This window comes from Otolemur garnettii, unplaced genomic scaffold (assembly GCF_000181295.1).
Source record: "Otolemur garnettii isolate 467f Iridium unplaced genomic scaffold, OtoGar3 scaffold00046, whole genome shotgun sequence".
Taxonomy (NCBI): domain Eukaryota; kingdom Metazoa; phylum Chordata; class Mammalia; order Primates; family Galagidae; genus Otolemur; species Otolemur garnettii.
The window spans coordinates 1,574,010-1,593,123 of NW_003852441.1; the positions used below are offsets into that span (position 1 = coordinate 1,574,010).

Below are 19,114 nucleotides of genomic sequence, written 5' to 3' on the forward strand. Positions count from 1 at the left end.
AGTGCCGGGCACCCTTTGGGCGGTTCCCGCCGGAGAGCTGGACGGCCCCGCACACGAGGCGGGGCTTCCTTGGTTGGTACGCTCTTGTTGGACGCAGCCGGTAGAAGGGGTGGGAATCCACGGAGAAGTAGTTTAGCGATTGGCCAGAGGCAGTAGGGAGCGTGGTCTTGAGAGGCGGGGCGAGGGGAACTGGCTGGGCAGCGCGAGACACTGAGGTGGTGGCAGCGGCGGCCCTGGGACAAGTAAGCAAGCGACCCTGGGAAAATCCCCTTTGCTGGGGACGGGCGTCGGGAGAGCCTCGGGACCTCTAAAGCTTTGAGGAGGCGTGGGGGTGAGGCCGTTTGATGAGTGTGGCCCGGGGAAACCCATGTGCGCCGCCCCTCCCTTTCTTCCTGGACCGCGCCTCGACTCCCCTCCCCCACCACAGACCCCGACCTGGGCCCCGGCTCCCTCCTCCGGGCAGCGACTCCCGGTGTAGCTGGTCTGCTACGTGCCAGCTGCTCTCTTCCGCCTGCTGCCCAGCCCCTGTCAGTTTAGGAAACTTAGAAATTCCCCGGTCCTGCTCATCAGCCCAGAGAGGGGACATTGAGGCCCATGGGCGGGGTGGACGGACTTCTCATCGGCGTCTTTACACAGACGGCATGGCTGAGCCCCTAAAGGAGGAAGACGGCGACGACGGCTCTGGGGAGCCTCCCGGGGCAGTGAAAGCAGAACCTGTCCACACTGCTGCCTCTGTAGCAGCCAAGAACTTGGCCCTGCTTAAAGCCCGCTCCTTCGATGTGACCTTTGACGTGGGTGACGAGTACGAGATCATTGAGACCATAGGCAATGGAGCCTACGGGGTGGTGTCCTCTGCTCGCCGCCGCCTCACCGGTGAGTTCCTGTATCATGGGCCTCTCACAGATGTGGAAACTGGTTCCCAGAGGGAGTGGGAAACCTGCCCAGTCTCAGTCAGGAAGTTAGGCTGGGTGTGAATTCTGGCTCAATTCAACAAATACTGACTAGCAGGCCTCAGTGTGCCAGGCTTGGTTTAGGCACAGTTCTGTGAAACTCTGGCCTGGTGGTTTTGCTATCTGGTCAGCCTACTTTCTCCTTGGAAAAATGACAGTCCCAGACAGACCTAGTTTGAATGGAGAACCTGTCCTTGTGTCTAGAAGAGAAATGTGTTCTGGAGCTATAAACTGGAATAAGGAGTTTGTGGTAGGATGGATGAGGTCTGAGAGGGAGTGTAGGGTGTAGGGTGGTAGAGTGAGCACAAAGAGTTTAGTCTCTACCACTAACCAGCTGTGCAGCCTCCAACAAGTTTTTAGCCAGGTTCCCTCATCTGTAACTTTGAGCTATTAGTACCTGCCGCTTGGGGTAGTTGTGAAGGTAGAATTTGATGATGGGTATAAAGTGCTTAGCACAGGGCTTGGCACATAGCAGGTACCCAGCGCTAACTATGTGGTAGCTTTTGTTATTTGCATCCTAGAGGGGAAGAGTTGGAAGGGGCTGGAGGTTAGGGAGTGACTCTGCAGCTACTGCAAGATACCCTGTGATACCTACCTTTTCCCTGCTCAGGCCAGCAGGTGGCCATCAAGAAGATCCCTAATGCTTTTGATGTGGTGACCAATGCCAAGCGGACCCTCAGGGAGCTGAAGATCCTTAAACACTTCAAGCATGACAACATCATTGCCATAAAGGACATCCTGAGGCCCACCGTGCCCTATGGCGAATTCAAATCTGTGTAAGGCATGGGATGGGAGAGGGAGGCAGACTGGGATCACTTTCTGAAGACTGGATTATATTGCTGGAGTTCTTAAAAGCAGATGATTCTAATGTGAGGCAGGCTGGGAACATTCCTACAGATCTAGGGTTTTTGCTGCTTTAGGGTGTTGGTAGGGACAATTGTTATTCTTCAAAAGAGTACAGATGATTTTGTAATTTTATAGAATCTTACTTAGTACATAGGATGTCAAACGTGGGACATTCATGCTACCACTGCACCCTCCTACTTCCATAGCAGACATCACTAATTGATCATAGAACACTTCTCTACAGACAGTGGACAGACTTTCACAATTTTCATCATAGTCCTTCAAGCATCCACTACCAAACAATGGAGATAGCCTTCAAATGAAACCTATGGCCAGCCCTGGTGTAGTTCAACCCCATCTTTTACCTGATGGGGAAACTAGGTCTGGAGAGAAAAGTGATTTAACCAAGTTCATGGAAAAGTCGTAGAGAATCTAGAACCTGGTGCTCTTCTTCCAAACCATGCCATCAGCCCCTGCGGGGTCCCAGGGTAAGGCCATTACCTGTCTTGCGTTGGGAGGGCATGCTGAGGATGGGGCTTATTTCTGGAGTGTGGTTGGGCTAGCCCATGCCTCTCTTTCCTACTGCCCCCTTCCAGCTATGTGGTCCTGGACCTAATGGAGAGTGACCTGCACCAGATCATCCACTCCTCACAGCCACTCACACTGGAGCATGTCCGCTATTTCCTATACCAGTTGCTACGGGGCCTTAAGTACATGCATTCAGCTCAGGTTATCCACCGTGATCTCAAGCCCTCCAACCTATTGGTGAATGAGAACTGCGAGCTCAAGATTGGTGATTTTGGTATGGCCCGTGGTCTGTGCACCTCACCTGCTGAACATCAGTACTTCATGACGGAGTATGTGGCTACGCGCTGGTACCGTGCCCCTGAGCTTATGCTCTCGCTTCATGAGTACACACAGGCTATCGACCTCTGGTCTGTGGGCTGCATCTTTGGTGAGATGCTGGCCCGACGCCAGCTTTTCCCAGGCAAAAACTATGTACACCAGCTACAGCTTATCATGATGGTACTGGGTACCCCATCACCAGCTGTGATTCAGGCTGTGGGGGCTGAGAGGGTACGGGCCTATATCCAGAGCTTACCACCACGCCAGCCTGTTCCCTGGGAGACAGTGTACCCAGACGCCGACCGCCAGGCCCTCTCATTGCTGGGCCGCATGCTGCGTTTTGAGCCTAGTGCCCGCATCTCAGCAGCTGCTGCACTTCGCCACCCCTTCCTGGCCAAGTACCATGACCCTGATGATGAACCTGACTGTGCCCCACCCTTTGACTTTGCCTTTGACCGGGAAGCCCTCACCCGAGAGCGCATTAAGGAGGCCATTGTGGCTGAGATCGAGGACTTTCATGCACGCCGTGAGGGCATTCGCCAACAGATCCGTTTCCAGCCTTCCCTGCAGCCTGTGGCTAGTGAGGCTGGCTGTCCAGATGTGGAGATGCCCAGTCCTGTGGCTCCCAGTGCAGACTGTGCCATGGAGTCCCCCCCACCAGCCCCACCGCCATGCCCTGGCCTGGCAACTGATGCCATTGATCTGACCCTACAGCCACCCCCACTGGCCAGTGAGCCTGCCCCACCAAAGAGAGAGGGTGCCATCTCAGATAACACGAAGGCGGCTCTCAAAGCGGCCCTGCTCAAGTCCTTGCGGAGCCGCCTGAGAGGTGCCTTGTGGATGTGTAGGGTGGACAGAGGGGGTGCTTAGACTTGAACAGAGCTGCAGGCTCTTAACTTCCTCCTTCCAAATTTCCCTGCAGATGGCCCTAGTGCACCCCTAGAGGCGCCTGAGCCTCGGAAGCCTGTGACAGCCCAGGAGCGCCAACGAGAGCGGGAGGAGAAGCGTCGGCGTCGGCAGGAGCGTGCTAAGGAGCGGGAGAAGCGGCGGCAGGAGCGGGAGCGCAAAGAGCGGGGGGCTGGGGCCCCTGGGGGCCCCTCCACTGACCCCCTGGCCGGACTGGTGCTTAGTGACAACGACCGCAGCCTCCTAGAGCGCTGGACTCGCATGGCCCAGCCCCCTGCCCCTGCCCCTGCCCCTGTCCCAGCACCAACGCCACCCCTGCGCCAGCCCACCAGTCCTCCACCTGGCTCTGTAGCCAAGCCCGTTGGCCCCCCACCACAACCTGCAGACTCCACCTCTGGCCCTGCACCCGAGCCTGCCTGCCCACCCCCAGGCCCGCCATCCCATGCTACTGGCCCTTCAGGGGCCATGCCTGTTCCTGCTCCACTCCAGACTGCCACCACCACCAGCCTCCTGGCTCCCCAGCCGCTTGTGCCACCCCCTGGGTTGCCTGGTTCCAGTGCCCCAGGAATTCTGCCTTACTTCCCATCTGGCCCACCACCTCCAGACCCCAGGGGAGCCCCTCAGCCTTCCACATCAGAGTCACCTGATGTTAACCTGGTGACCCAGCAGCTGTCCAAATCGCAGGTGAGAGAGAGGCCCAGGCCATGGGAACACTTGGATCTGGGCCCAAGGAAAATGGGATCAGGAAGTCATTCTTGTTCCTGAAAACTGAGCAGCAGATAGGGCTTCGTGTCTGTGAACTTGTCCCCTTGCTCTCAGAAGGAGCATAATACCTATAAGCAGGGTGTTAGGAGACAAACTGAGACACTGCCTAGAAAGTCTCTGGTCTGGAGATGGGCTCTGGCCACCCTACAGTGCTTGCTGAGACTGGAGTTAGCCCTCGTGGGTATGTAGGTAGAGTAGTCAGCAGCATTGGAACAGGGTGCCCTGCAGACCTCAATCTGTCCTTGTTGGTTCCTGAATCATAACCTGCCCTTATCCCCCACAGGTGGAAGATCCCCTACCCCCTGTGTTCTCAGGCACGCCAAAGGGCAGTGGGGCTGGCTATGGTGTTGGCTTTGACCTGGAGGAATTCTTAAACCAGTCTTTCGACATGGGCGTGGCTGATGGGCCGCAGGATGGGTAAGATGGCTGGACCAAGCTCCTGGGGGGCTGTTGGCAGGGGTTCCTGGTGTAAGAGAAGTAAATCCATGGGGTGGTTGAGGATCTGGCCTTGGCCAACTGTGATCCTGTGTCTCCCCCATTCCCTTTCCTGCAGCCAGGCGGACTCAGCCTCACTCTCAGCCTCTCTGCTTGCTGACTGGCTCGAGGGCCATGGCATGAACCCTGCCGATATTGAATCCCTTCAGCGTGAGATCCAGATGGACTCCCCCATGCTGCTGGCTGACCTGCCTGACCTCCAGGAGCCCTGAGGCCCACAGCCTGTGCCTTGCTGCCAGGGCAGACCAAGTTCCAGGGCCCATGGGAACATTCTTGGGGACTGCAGCCTTGGGCCCTGCAGGTGAGGCTCGGCTTGGATTATTCTGCAGGTTCATCTCAGACCCACCCTTCAGCCTTAAGCAGCTACCTGAGCCACCCCCGAGCCATGAAAAGATTTGGAGACCCTGACTCCCTTTGGGTGATTCTTTTCAGTATTGTGTTTTTATTATTATTATTATGTTATTATTACAGTCTTTTTGTCATGAAAATGAGGCTGTGAAACATAAGGTTCCTTTCAGCCCCTGACTCTTGGTGAACTCTGGAGTTGGAGGTGGGAAGCCATCAGTAGGAGAACAAGGAGAAGACAAATGCCCACATTTAGTGGCTAAGCAGATAAATTTGTGTGCATGACACCAAATCACTCAAATCCTGAAGGTTTATTGAGACCTCCGCTCCCAGTCCCAACAGAGATTGTCCTCTGTCCCTTCACATGGCCAAACCTCAGCCCCCGAGGGTTGGGGAACCTTGTACATGCCTGCCTATGTGGGGTGTGGCAGTTTCAGAGTGACCTGCCTTAGCGGTGGTGAATACCTCTGGCATTGAGCTTTGGAGGGCTGGGAGAGCCAGGTGGGGGAGCTTAGTATTATTATAGCCCCAGTGGGGCTCGGGTCCATAGTGCTCACCACAGGGCAGCAGGGAGGGAAGGCAAGGATGGAGTCTGAGAAAAGCCAGTGGGAGTGCTGGGGTGTTTCTCAGAGCTGTTGTGGCCTGGCTTGACTGAGGGCGCTGGTCAGCCAGTGCCGCTCAGCCTAGCAACGGTAGGGTGGTCCTAGATAGGGGTCCACAGTAAAGAAGCTGGGTAAGGCGGGACACAAAAGCCTGCATCCGGGAGGGCGGCTCCGGGCTCCTGGGAGAGGGTGGAGGCAATAGTCTGGAGCCCAGCCAGATGCAGCTGGACGGCTGTGCCTCCCAGAAAAGGCCTGGGTAGCTGCTAGTGGTGTGGCCTCAGGCACAGGGGAGTAGGGCGTGGCTTAGAGATGGACATCCTGGGTGTGTGAGAGCCACAAGGCCCCCTATGAGAAGCAGGTGACCAGGGTGCAGCAGAAAACATCGTGTCAGGGGCTCTGTGATGGGGGTGGCACGGAGGGAGCACTCATGGAGACTTGGGATGGCCAAGGGAGAAAGGGGCCTGATGGGGGCCAGCCCCTCAAGCTCTGCGGATTTTCATCTCGGTGCGCTTAAGGGAGTAGTAGAAGCCCTTCCACTGGGCCCAGTTGATGCCATTAGCATAGGAGAGGTGAGAGCCACCCAGGTAGAAGCCATTGAGGTTGGCAAAGTGGCAGCTACGGAACCAGAAGGCTCCTGAGGAGAGGGCTGCACAGTTCTGCACAAAGAGATCTTGGTCTCTGTCGAAGGTGGAGAACTTCTGGCCGCTGTGGTAGGACAGGGAGTCACCTGGGAGAGGAGAGTAAGGATGGGGCTGAGGCAGGGAGCTGAGCCTGAGCTGGCAGGGAGAGGGTAGTTAGCAGTGAGGACTGACACTGTGGGACATCACATGGCAGCCTGGTGGGATGTGGGGTAAATGTGCTGCAGTGAAGAGAAACAGCTGCTTTTCCACAGGGTTGCTAGAGCAGGGCCAGAGTGTCTGCTCCTTGGGGCTGAGGCCCAAGCTGGTTTAGCTGATTTGGAGCCAGCTGTGGCCCTTCCAGGCCCAGGAGGGCTAAAGGAGGGACCTAGAGGGGGTCAGGTCTGCCCTGCCTTTTCTCCCCCACATCACCTCCTAGGGCTAACAGAAGAGTACCTGCCCCACCGTCCTCGAAGCCCCCCACGTAGAGGGTGTAGCCGTCCTCCTCAGCACTGACTGCGTTGGGGGAAATGGAGAAGTCCACATACTTGGCATAGGCTGTGTTGTTCTCAAAGTCCTCCAGGTCCACTCGCAGCTCATACTTCTGCTTCAGCGTCAGAAGATGCAGGTTCTGCAGCCCTGGGGAGGAGGGGTAGCTGGTTAGGAAGGACCTCACCTTGGGGTGCCCCTCAGCCCACCTGACCCCACCTTACCCAGCCAGTACTCCCCATCAGCACGGCCGAAGCCCAGCTTGTAGTCGTTCCAGCCCCTGAAGAAACTCACTGAGCCATTGAATCTCTTCTGGAAAACCTAGAGCAGAGAGGACAGGTCTGGTCCAGTGGGCAGGGGTCTAACCTCTTCAGGCACGGATCCTGTGATGCTGTGGCCAGTTTGTTAAAGGACTGAGTGGGGAAGGGCTGGGGTTGCCCAAACCCTCTTGAGCAGCTGTAGAGAGCCAGCACCCATGCAGCTCTCATATCATCCCAGATAGAGGCAGGAAAGGGAAGGGGGTAAGAGGGAGCACCTAGAGTTTCTGGCTGTGTGACCTGTGTCACTTCACCTCTCTGGGTTTCACTTCCTTGACTAGAAAAGATATCTACATCCCAGGATTATTGTGAGAGTTAACAGGCATTATTAACCTACTTCAAGCACTTAGAGTGAGGTGTTGGGAGCCACTCAGAAACTGTGCTGTAGGTGTAATTGTCCCCATTTTAAAGATGAAGAAACAGGCTTTGCAGAGGTGAAGTCTGATGTCATACAGCTGGAACTATGATGAGGTCCAGCTGCTATTCCTTCATCCCACTCACCGTCCACTTCCCGCCTTCGGTGGTCATGTCACAGAAGACAGGCACAGGCACGCTGGGGCCCGACGGGTAGATGAGGTACACGCCGTCCGCATGGAAACCCTGGGCATAGATGTCATCGCAGTCCAGAGGCTGCTGAAGGCAAGACCTCTCCAGAGCTGGGGATGGATGTGGGGACAGTGAGGGGAGAGGGGCTCAGGCATCGCCGACACCTCAGCACCCGAGGTTTGTCTCAGTCCCTGCAGGGGGGACTCTGTCATGAGAAACACTGAGATTTCTTCATGGGGGATGGATGAAGCTCCTCATCATCTACTTGCCCCATTTTGTAAAGGAGGAAACAGCCCTGCAGGATGGCTTGGTGGCCAGGCAGCATCTGTGAGTGGGGGCTGCTTACCATCTCCTCGGATCGCGGAGAGCTGGGGGGCGCAGCGGGGAGCGGAGAGAAGCAGCAGCAGCGGCAGGGCCAAGAAGGCCTGGAGGCAGAAGACAGGGTCAGCACGGCCCCAGGGACCCTGTTCTCCGAATCTGTGCAGCACACAAGCGCACCACCCTGCCTGGAACCCTTTCCTGCCCTGTGGTACCCCTTTGCCTCCCAAGTAATCTCACTCTATGGGACAGGCACAAAACTCTTAGAATTAAAGGGTTTCGTGAGAACTCCCTGTGCCTTCACAGTCCCCTCGCTGGCAAGGGACCTCTCTCCACAGAGTGGGCTCAGTCCCCCAAGGTCAACAGTCTCCCCACCCTAGGCCAAGTACCTTCATGCTGTCAGTTCAGCTGAGTGGCTGAGAGTCTGCAGCCTCAGCCTGCAACTGCCCGGAGTTATGCACTGGGCCCCCTGCCAGCGCCCCAGCCCCGCCCCCGCTCCCAGACGACCCGCATCAACTTACACTATCAGGGCTGGGAGGTGGGATGGGCCAGGGGACCACCTGTGTCTCATTAGGCCTGCTGGGCAAAGCATAGCCGACGTTCACTCCCTGCTGGCTCCGCCAGCTCCCTGGATTGCATCCGCACCGCCACCACCCCACCGGACCTGTGGGCCCCGGCACTCCAGCCAGCCCCAGCCCACCCCCTGCTTCCTGAAGGGCCTCCTGCAGACGTCTGTTCATTCTTTATCCCTCCTCTAGTCTGTGTCTCATCAGCCTTTGAGGGGGAGGGGACTGAAGGTGCACTGGGTTCTACAGAGGGGGGGCCACTCTGGGGCAGCCTCAGAGCTCCTGATGTGGAAGCCTAGCTGGGGCTGGAGGAGGGGACTGGGCAGCAGGGGCCAAGCAGTCTCCTGGCAGGCCTGGGACATTTCTGAGCCATGAGCACAAGGCTGCTGGCGTCCAGCTGCTGTCTGCCCCAGCTCAAGCCAGGGCCTCTCTCCAGCCCCCCTTCCTCCTAGCTTCTCTTGCTTTAGCCACTTCAGTGCCTCCCCTCCCCTCCCCCAGCCCCCTGGCCCTCTGTCTGGCTCATCCCCTGGGTGTGGGGCCTCTAGCTTCTCCTTGCCCTAGCCCGCTTTGCTTCTTCCAAACCTCTTGCTCTGGCCCACCGCCTCGGTCTCCCTCCTCATCTGAATCTCCCTGCTTCTGGTCGCTCTCCTTCCACCCTTGGCACACCACCAGACGAGTTATTTATTTTTTTGAGACAGAGCCTCACTATGTCGCCCGTGGTAGAGTGCTGTGGTGTCACAACTCACAGCAACCTCAAAGTCTTGGGGCTCAAGTGATTCTCTTGCCTAAGCCTCCCAAGTAGCTGGGACTATAGGCGCCCGCCACAAGGCCTGGCTATTTTTTGTTGCAGTCGTCATTATTGAGCTGGCCTGGGCTGGGCTTGAACCCACCAGCCTTGGTGTAGGTGGCTGGCGCTGTCCAGTGTGCATGGGTGCCGAGCCTAGATGAGTTGTTCTTGATGGCCACTCTTGATTATGTCACCCCTTGCTTCAGCCTCCAGTAGCTCCCTATTGCCTTAGCACTGAGGCTAGGTGTTTTTTACCTTGGATGTGAAAGGAATTTCCAGACTGGCTCCAGTCTACCTTGATAACCATGTCCCTACAGCTGCAACTCATAAACTACAGTCTAGCCACCCCAGACCACTCGCTGCAGGTCCCCGTGCTGTGTGTTGCCTGTGGTATGCCCCCCAACCCATCTCTTCTTGGCTGTGAGCACCAGCGGGCAGAGCCTGGGGTTCCTGCACGTTCAGCACCCACCACAAAGCCCAGCTTCCCTTACATAACATATGTCTTTTGAGCCCATACTTGTGCTGTGCTTTATGTTGGCTACTAGGGATACATTATCTGCTCCAAAGGAGCAGACAGTGGATTGCAAATGTAATGTGTGTTATGGAAGCACATTTGCTGACTGGATGAACAAAGGAAATACTCAGAGGCAAAGTGAGAAGGCAGCTTTGCTCCCCATCTCCACTCCTGAGTCAATAGATACACCCCTTGGAGGAACCCAGTCAGGTTCTTGCTTGGTTCTGATTGCTGGCTCAGGGTTGCCTCTGTTCATAGTTGAGTCTGGTCCTAGGGATTCTGCCTAAATTCAAATCCACCACCTGTTAACTGGGTGTACTTGGACAAGTTACCTAGCCTCTCTGTGCCTGGACTTCCTTCTCCGTAAAATGAAGATAGTGGCTTGGCGCCTGTGGCTCAAGTGACTAAGGCGCCAGCCACATACACCTAAGGTGGTGGGTTCGAATCCAGCCCAGGCCCGCCAAACAACAATGATGGCTGCAACCAAGAAATAGCTGGGAGGCTGGGAGGCAGGGGCCAAACAACAATGACAGCTGTAACCAAGAAATAGCTGGGAGGCAGGGGCATACTCACTTGAGCCTAGGAGTTGGAGGTTGCTGTGAGCTGTGATGCCACAGCACTGTACCCAGGGGGACAGCTTGAGGCTCTGTCTCAAAAAATAAAATAAAATAAAATAAAGATAGCAATAGAATCTACTTCATAGGGATGTGCTAAGGATTAAGTAACATACGTTAAGGGCTTACAACAGTGGCCACAATCAGTAATGTTGGGTATTATCATCATAAACATCCTGATTGTTCCCAAGTGAATGAGCGACATGTCTTCAATATAATTTTTATCCTTGTTTGTAGAAGAGACAGTTGGCTGCCCCTCAGTATTCATCCTCTCTTAGACCTGAGCAGTAAGATGCTGACTTTTCTCTGAGCACCTTCTCCAGCCTTCCTTGTAGCTAGATGGGTCAGACATCAGAATTCTGTAATAAGTCGGGGCACGATGGCTCCTATCTGTAATCCTAGCACTCTGGAAGGTGGAGGTGGGAGGATCTCATGAGCTCAGGAGTTCGAGACCAGCCTGAGCAAGAGTGAGACCCCCATCTCTACCAAAAATAGAAACACTAGCTGGGTGTTATGGTGGGTGCCTATAGTCCCAGCTGAGGTAGAAGGATGACCTGAACCTAGGACTTTGAGGTTGCTCTGAGCAAGGATGATGCCACAGCACTCTAACCAGGGCGACAGAGGGAGACTCTTTCTCAAAAAAAATTTTTTTTGCAGTAACGTGCACACAGATGTGTCGCAAGGTAGGCAGCTAGCCCTTCGTCCTGGCTTTGTGCTGCTGGACATGATCCCTTCCGTGACAGCAGGGGGGAAGTCTTATCAGCCGGCACAGTCCCTCATGACAGTTGAGTGGGTCCAAGGCCACCTTGGCCTGCCCTTCTCTAGGGCCCTTTCATGTGCGAGAGAAAGAAACTTCTATGTACTTTAAGTCTGGGTATTTTTTATGTGTTACACACAGCTGACTCTGATCCTAATCTCTTCTTTCAGCAGATGCAAGCTAATTTTAGCATAGGCCCTCAAAAAAGGAAAATAATGAAAAATCAATCATCAAAACAAATAAAATGTGTCCAAAATGAAGTATTAAAGACTTTTGGAGAATACAACTAATAAACATAGGAACCAAAGAAATGGGGGTGAGAGACTCAAGATACGAGGTAGCAATTATATTTTGCTGACTAATTTTTATTAAAAAAACCTTTAATGATAGGGAGTGCAGGTATGGCAAAGTAGGCATTCTGTTCTCTGGATATGGTTGGAGATTAACTCTTCGGGGAAAGAAATTTGGTAACACATACCAGGAGTCAGTAATCCTTTGAAGATACTGTCTGCAGGAACAGGAAGTGCCCTGACATGCTGAGCAGATCGCATGGACTTAGTAGTGGACATTATTTATTGGCTACCCAGAGTGGAAAACCTCTTCCCATGTTTGGGGATTCTCTTCCTAACTGGAATGCTGGGTACTCTCAATCTCAGGCTTTCTCGGAGGCACATAACCTTGGTTTAGCCGAGGAAATGCACTGCTCTGGGCTTCGTTTTGGGAGATAATAATTTGAAAAGCAGGATCAAGAAGAATCTGCTCTTGGGGTGGTGGTGACCCCGGTGGTATCTGCGTCCTAGGTCTGGCTGGTTGGTGGTGGCGTTGCAAGCCCGGTGCTGAATGAGAGTACTGCCAGCTCAGCCTCCTGATATAGAGCCCTGAGTGTGGCTCTCCGCCCTCCCAGTGATCAGTGTGCTCCACCTATTATAATTTTGCAAAAGACCCTTTCATTGCCGGCAGCAGGCACTGCCCCTGGCTTTGGGAGTCTAGCTCTGGAAGCAGGTCTGCAGTGGCTGTCCTGTGGTGGGACAGTCTGTGGGGTGATGCTGCTCAGTGGGTAAGCCTGAGGCTTTATCTGCTGCCAAGTTACAGGGATTCAGTAGCAGCCATCCCCCTGGCCTTGCTTGGACCATCTTGCCCACCCCTGGCCATCTCTCTCTTGCCTCCCCACCTTTCTCCACTCTGCTTCCATCTTGCTCTGTGCCCTGGAGGCCAGGGAGGAGCTCCGGGATTCAGGGGGAGGGACAGAAAAGGAAGGCACGGTGCTCATTCCCTCCTTGCAGGGTCCGGTGGGCTGGCTTTGTTCCTCAGAGGCCTCAGATCCTGTCCTGTGGCCATCTCCACTGGTATAGATGACTGTTTCCTCCTCTGGTACCTTCAGGTCTAGGGGTGGTGACAGCTCTGATATCAGAGCTGAGATACAGACCACCTCCTGCTCACACCTCAGTAATAGTCCTTTTATTAAGTGCTGTTCAAATTCTTCTAATTTGAGTGTTATTTTATGGGACCCAGGCTGATATGGGGAGGGAGGTACCCCTGAGATAGCAAGGATCTTCTGATATAGAAAATTAGCATGAGATTAGGAGAAGTAGATGTGGGCACACAAAATGCCTTCTACAGTATTCATTGTTACTGAAACCCAGATGGCTGAGTAAATTCTGATGACCCTCTCTGCTTTCTAGATGTCATTTTGGTAAGGCATGTGCTCTGGTTGGGATGGCTGCTGTCCCTGGGTTAAGCCAGTGCTGGCTGTTCTGTGCTGTGCCTGACCCACCTACACCTGCCTCTGTGCCAGGGGCTACCCTGTACAGAGGGAAGCCCCAGGTCGCCTGGCCCTGGCTTCCAGCTGGGTTTGGCCAAGGGGAGGCACCAGTGGAGGTGGGAGGAGAGAGAGGTTGGGCTATTTCTCCCTGGCTCCTGTCCTGAAAGGCACTGTAGTTTTGGTGATAGCAGTGCCCTCTTGCACCCCCACCCCTAACCCTAATCACAGCTCCTGCCATGGTCTCCTTCACTGGCTCCAGCAACCCTCTTTCCTCCTCTCACCCTGCATCCTAGAATGGTAATGGCAGTCACCTTTGCTAGTCCCAGGATTCTTCAGTGTCCCATGTTGATTTCCTTAATGTTATACTCAAGTAAATAGTCCCTTCGTTAAATTTTCCTTGAAAAATAAAAAAAACTAAATGGCTGAATTCACCCTTTGTTTCCTGCCAGGACCCTGATTGACACAGGTCTGACTTTGGTTTCCTCTGAAAGCATGGCCGCCTGTAGACTGGAGCATGTTCCGTTGTCTCAGACAGCAGCTAGAGACAGGAGGAGCGTCCAACTGCAGCAGAGAAGGTTCCTGGGGAGGGGAGAGGGTGTGTGCTCCCTCTCTCATCCCTCAGGTGCGGGGATGAGAAAGAGAGAAAGAAAGGTGTCTGCTGGAAGGAGAGACTGTGGCTGAGCTGGCAAAACCCAGGGCCCCTCTGCAGAGAATGCCACAGCAGCAAAGCGAGAAGGGGGGCTGCCTGTGGTGGAGGGAGGGGAGGGGGCAGGGGCCTGCACAGTCATCCACTGGCAGGACAAGGTTGTGGTGTCCCTTGGGGCCAAGTGGGTACTGAGGAATATGAGGTCACACTGGATTCAGGCCCATCCTCGTAACCTCACTTTACCTTAATTACCTCCTTAAAGGCTCTATCTCCAAATATAGTTGCATCTTGAAGTACTGGGGATTGGGCCTTCAACATGACTTTGTAGGGAGGTGACGCAGTTCAGCACATAATGAGCACCCAAAATGTACCAGGCACTCTTTAACCCCATGTAGGCAACAGTGGACAAGACAGAATCTTCAGCCCTCCTGGGACTAGAGAAGAGAAAGAAAAGGGAAGTGAAGTGAAGTGATGATGAGTATTGTGATGGATAAACAGGGCAGGTGGAGGGGAGTGGGAGTGGGCATCTCGAGAGGGCCCTCGTGGGAGGTGGCGATGGCTAACTCTGCATCCAAGGTCAGACAGAGTTTCTGTGGTGGGGGACACACTTTCTCACACCCAAATGAGGGAAGTTAGGAGGGGTTTGGTGTCTCTTTCCACTTTTTTTAATAGTTTGGAGCAAGATCAGTTGCTGGAGCTTAGGATGTGCCTGAGAGAAGAGGCAGATTGGAGATGGGGAGAGTATTGAATCCAGGCTAAACACATCTGAACTTGACTCAAAGGCCTTTGAGGTTGGAGTACACTGAGTCATGTGATTTAGGGTTTGATTTTACTTTGTGGGGTAGATGCTACCTAAATGGGGAGAAAACATACAGATTGAGGCTTTGTTTTTTGTTTTTGAGTAATCAAATGAGTACATGGACGTAGTTGGAAAACAAGGAGGTACTCAAAGCACTTCCCTGAGAAACAGCAGTACCTGGCCCTGGAGTCGAGTCCCTGGCTGGGCCCTGCTGCTTCGTGTGCTGGCCAGTGTGTGCAGGATAGTCCTTCAGTTCTGAGGAAATTCAGCTCTATTACTTCCTCTCTGGCTATTTCTTCCCTCCATTTTCTATTGTCGTTGTGATAATTTTATTAGTTGGATGTTGTATCTCCTGATTTGTGTTTATTTCTTTTATAGTTTTTTTTTTTTTTTTTTTGAGACAGAGTCTCACTATGTCACCTGGGTAGAGTCCTGTAGTGTCACAGCTCACAGCAACCTCAAACTCTTGGGCTCAAGCAATTCTCTTGCCTCAGCCTCCTAAGTAACTGGGACTGCAGGCGCCTTCCACAACACCAGGCTACTTTTAGAGATGAGGTCTTGCTCTGGCTCAGGCTGGTCTCAAACTGGGGAGCTCAGGCAGTCCACCCGACTTAGCCTCCCAGAGTGCTTATCTTTTTTTTTAGTCTCCTGATTTGATATTTTATTTTTTTCTCATCTTTTCTCTGACATTTCCCATTGCTTTGTTTTAAATTCTCAGTTCTAGAACACATCTTTAATGTCTATACTTCTATTGACTTAAAAAACTAGCTATGCAAATCAGTAATAAAAAAAGAACCCATTGGGTGTCACCTATGGCTCAGTGAGTAGGGCACCAGCCATATATACTGAGGGTGGCGGGTTTGAATCCAGCCCTGGCCAAATTGCAACAAAAAAAATAGCCGAGTGTTTGTGGTGGGTGCTTGTAGTCTCAGCTACTTGGAACACTGAGGCAAGAGAATCACCTAAGCCCAGGAGTTGGAGGTTGCTGTGAGCTGTGACACCACAGCACTCTACCAAGGGTGACAAAATGAGATTCTGTCAAAAAAAACCCCAAAACCAAAAAAAAACATTAAAAAGTAGGCAAAAGACATGAACAGAAATTCTTCAAAGAAAGCTAGTCTAGGCTCAGCACCTGTGGCTCAAGTGGCTAAGGCGTCAGCCACATACACCTAAGGTGGTGGGTTCGAATCCAGCCCGGGCCTGCCAAACAACGTAATGGCTGCAACCAAAAAAATAGCCAGGCGTTGTGGCGGGCGTCTGTGGTCCTAGTTACTTGGGAGGCAGAAGCAGGAGAATTGCTTGAGCCCAGGAGTTGGAGGTTGCTATGAGCTATGATGCCACAGCACTCTACCCAGGGGGACAGCTCTGTCTCAAAAAAAAAAAAAAAAAAAAAAGAAAGAAAGAAAGATAGTCTAATTGCCAACAAACACATGAAAAAATGCTCACCATCTCTAATGATTAGGGGAATACAAAACCACAATGAGATATTGCCTAACCCTAGTAAGAATGGCTGTTACCAAAAAGTCTCAAAACAAGTGCTGGCATGGAGGCAGAGAAGAAGAAACACTTGTACACTGTTGATGGGACTGCAGGTGATACCTCGAAGAACCAAAAGCACACCTACCATTCATTCCAGCAGTTCCACTACGAGGTGGTTATCCAAAGGAGAAAGGACATTTTATCATAAAGACACTTGCACTTGAATGTTTATGGCAGCACAATTCACAATTGCGAAGATGTGGAAGCATCTCAGATGTCCATTATACGTGAGTGGATTAATAAAATGTGGTATTTGTATACCATAGAGTACTACTCAGTCATAAAAAATGGTGGCCTTGTATCTTTTCTAACAACCTAGATGGAATTAAAGACCATTTTTCTAAGTAAAATATTGTAAGAATGGAAAAATAAACATCCTAAGTACTCAATACTAAATTGGAAATGTTAATCAATACTTACATGCACATAGGGAAGTAAAAATAGAAATCAACTATTTTGATTCCTGACAGGTACAGGAGGGGGTGGGTTAATTCACACTTAACGAGTATAATGATCACAGTCTAGGTGAAGAACACATGCATAACTTTGACCAGAAATGTACAAAATAAACTAGCCAACATATGTGCACCCCTGTAATATATTCTGAAATTAAGAAACAAAATAAACAGTAAAAAAAAAAAAAAAAAGAAATTAGCTATTATTTTTATTTTCTGCTTGTTTCTTCTTAAGGGTTTACTGGAGTGTAATGTACATGTCATAAAATCTACCCATTGTAAGTGTACGGTTCAACAATTGCTCCCTTTTAAAAAAAATAGGCTTTATTTGTAGAACAGTTTTACGTTTATAGCAAAATCAAATGGAAGGTATAAAGAGTTTCCATATACTTCCTGACCCCCAGGCCTCCCCTTTATCAAGATCCCCCCATCTGTTACAACGAATGACCCCACACTGACACATCCTCATCACCCCGAGTCCAGAGTTGGCGTGAAGACTCCCCTTGGCATTATGCAATCTGTGATTTGATGTCACTGTAGCATCACGCAGAGCGGTTTCACCACCCTGAAAGCTGTCTGTGCTCTGCCGGTTCATCCCTTCCTGCCTTAACCCCCTGGGAGCCACTGTTTTTTTTAGTCTCCTTTGTTTTGTCTTTTCCTGAGGTGCCAAACAGTTGGAATTGTATAGTACGCAGCCTTTTCCAGATTAGCTTCTTGCACTTAGCAATGTGTGTGTAAGGGTCCTTGGTACCTTTTCATGGCTAGATGGCTCTTTTCTTTTTAGTGCTGAATAATATTCAATTGTTTGTTTATTTATGCATTCACCTACTAAAGGACATCTTGGCTGAGTATATTGATCACACGCTAGGTGAAGGGCAGTTGTGAATAAAGATGCTGTAAACATCTGCATGCAGGTTTCGCATGGACATATACTTTAGCTCATTTGGGTAAATACCAAAGAGCATGATTACTGGATTGTATGTGGTAAGTGTTATGTTTTGTAAAAAACTCCCCAAGTGTCTCCCAAAGTGATGATATCATTTTGCATTTCTTCCAGCAATGAGTGATAGTTGTTTTAATCCTTTCCAGCATTTGGTATTGTCATTTATTTTTATGTTAGCCATTCTCATATATGTATGATATCTCATGATTTAGATTTGAATTCTGCAACGGCTGATGATATTGAATATCTGCTTTTTTGCCATCTGCATGTCTTCTTCACTGAAATGTCTGCTCATATGTTTTGCTCATGTTCTAATTGGACTGTTTGCTTTTTTACTATTGGAGTTTTGAGAGATCGTTATCTATGTTCTAAATTCTAGTCCTTTGTTAGCTATGTTGTTTGCAAATATTTCCTCGCATTCTGTGGCTTATCTTTTCATTTTATACTCTTAACCAAGTCAGTCTTTTTTTTTTTTAGTCAGTCTTACTTTGTCGCCCTGGTAGAGTGCCATGGTGTCATAGCTTGCAGCAACTCCAAACTCTTGGGCTTAAGCAGTTCTCCTGCCTGAGCTTCCCCAGTTGCTGGGACTACAGGTGCCTGCCCCAATGCTTGGCTTTTTTTTTTTTAGACAGAGTCTCACTGTGTCACCTTGGGTAGAGTGCTGTTCTGTGGTGTCATAGCTCACAGCAACCTTTAACTCTTGGGCTTGAGCGATTCTTTTGCCTCAGCCCCCCAAGTAGCTGGGACTACAGGTGCTCACACAATGCCTGGCTATGTTTTTAGAGGAGGGGTCTTACTTTTGCTCAGGCTGTCTGGCTCTTGCTCAGGCCATCTACCTGCTTCTGCCTCCCAGAGTGCTAAGATTATAGTTGTGAGCCACAGAGCCTGGCTGGGTCAGTTTTTCCTTCATAGAGCACACATTTCAAATTTTGATTAGGTCTAATTTATCAACTTTTTCTCCTATGGATGGTGCTTTTTTGTGTCATGGCTAGGAAATTTTTTGTCAGGTCCTAGGTCCCAAAGATTTTCTTCTGTTTTTTTTTCTAAAAGTTTTATAATTTTACATTTTCTATTTAGGTTGGTGATCCATTTCAAGTTAATATTTATAAAAAGTGTGAAGCTTAAGTCAAGCTTCTTTCCTATTTTTTCTTTCTTTTTGTAGACTCCTAGGGATTTTCTGTGTAGATAATTACATTATTTACAAATAGGGACAGGTTTACTGTACCCTTTCCTATTTGTATGCCTTTTATTTTCTTTTCTTGCCTTATTGCACTGTCTAGAACTTCTAATCACTATGTTGAATAAGACTTGTGAGAGTGGGTAGTTCCTGCCTAGGTAGTTCCTGTGTTCCCTGCCTAGTTCCAATCTTGGAGGGAAATCATCCCATCTTTCCACATTAGGTAGAATATTACCTGTAGGTTTTTTTAAAAGCTCTGTATCAAATTGAGAAATTTCTCCTGTACTCCTGGTTTTTTTTTTTTCAGTTTTTTGGCCAGGGCTGGGTTTGAACCCACCACCCTCGGCATATGGGGCCGGCATCCTACTCCTTGAGCCACAGGTGCTGCCCAGTGTACTTCTGTTTTTATGATACTTTTCTTATCATTAATGGAGTGTTGAATTTTGTCAAATGATTTTTCTGCACTAATTGATATGTTTTTATGGCTTTTCTTCTTTAGCCTATTCATTTGGT

General features: G+C 51.0%; 2 protein-coding genes across 2 annotated transcripts; one reads left to right on the forward strand and one right to left on the reverse strand.

Annotated features, from left to right (window-relative positions):
• Positions 1 to 223: 223 nt before the first annotated feature.
• On the forward strand, positions 224 to 5,333 carry MAPK7 (mitogen-activated protein kinase 7). Its single transcript, XM_012806073.2, has 7 exons — positions 224 to 242; positions 637 to 873; positions 1,561 to 1,726; positions 2,393 to 3,471; positions 3,565 to 4,232; positions 4,597 to 4,730; positions 4,867 to 5,333. The coding sequence occupies exons 2-7, from the start codon at positions 642 to 644 to the stop codon at positions 5,018 to 5,020; spliced, it is 2,433 nt and encodes an 810-aa protein (XP_012661527.1). The 5' UTR covers positions 224 to 242; positions 637 to 641; the 3' UTR covers positions 5,021 to 5,333.
• Positions 5,334 to 5,445: 112 nt separating this feature from the next.
• On the reverse strand, positions 5,446 to 8,470 carry MFAP4 (microfibril associated protein 4). The gene is made up of 6 exons (XM_003791060.3): positions 8,432 to 8,470; positions 8,071 to 8,149; positions 7,680 to 7,834; positions 7,086 to 7,182; positions 6,829 to 7,011; positions 5,446 to 6,482 (listed from the first exon to the last, which is right to left on the reverse strand). The coding sequence occupies exons 1-6, from the start codon at positions 8,435 to 8,437 to the stop codon at positions 6,235 to 6,237; spliced, it is 768 nt and encodes a 255-aa protein (XP_003791108.1). The 5' UTR covers positions 8,438 to 8,470; the 3' UTR covers positions 5,446 to 6,234.
• Between the last annotated feature and the right edge of the window lie 10,644 nt (positions 8,471 to 19,114).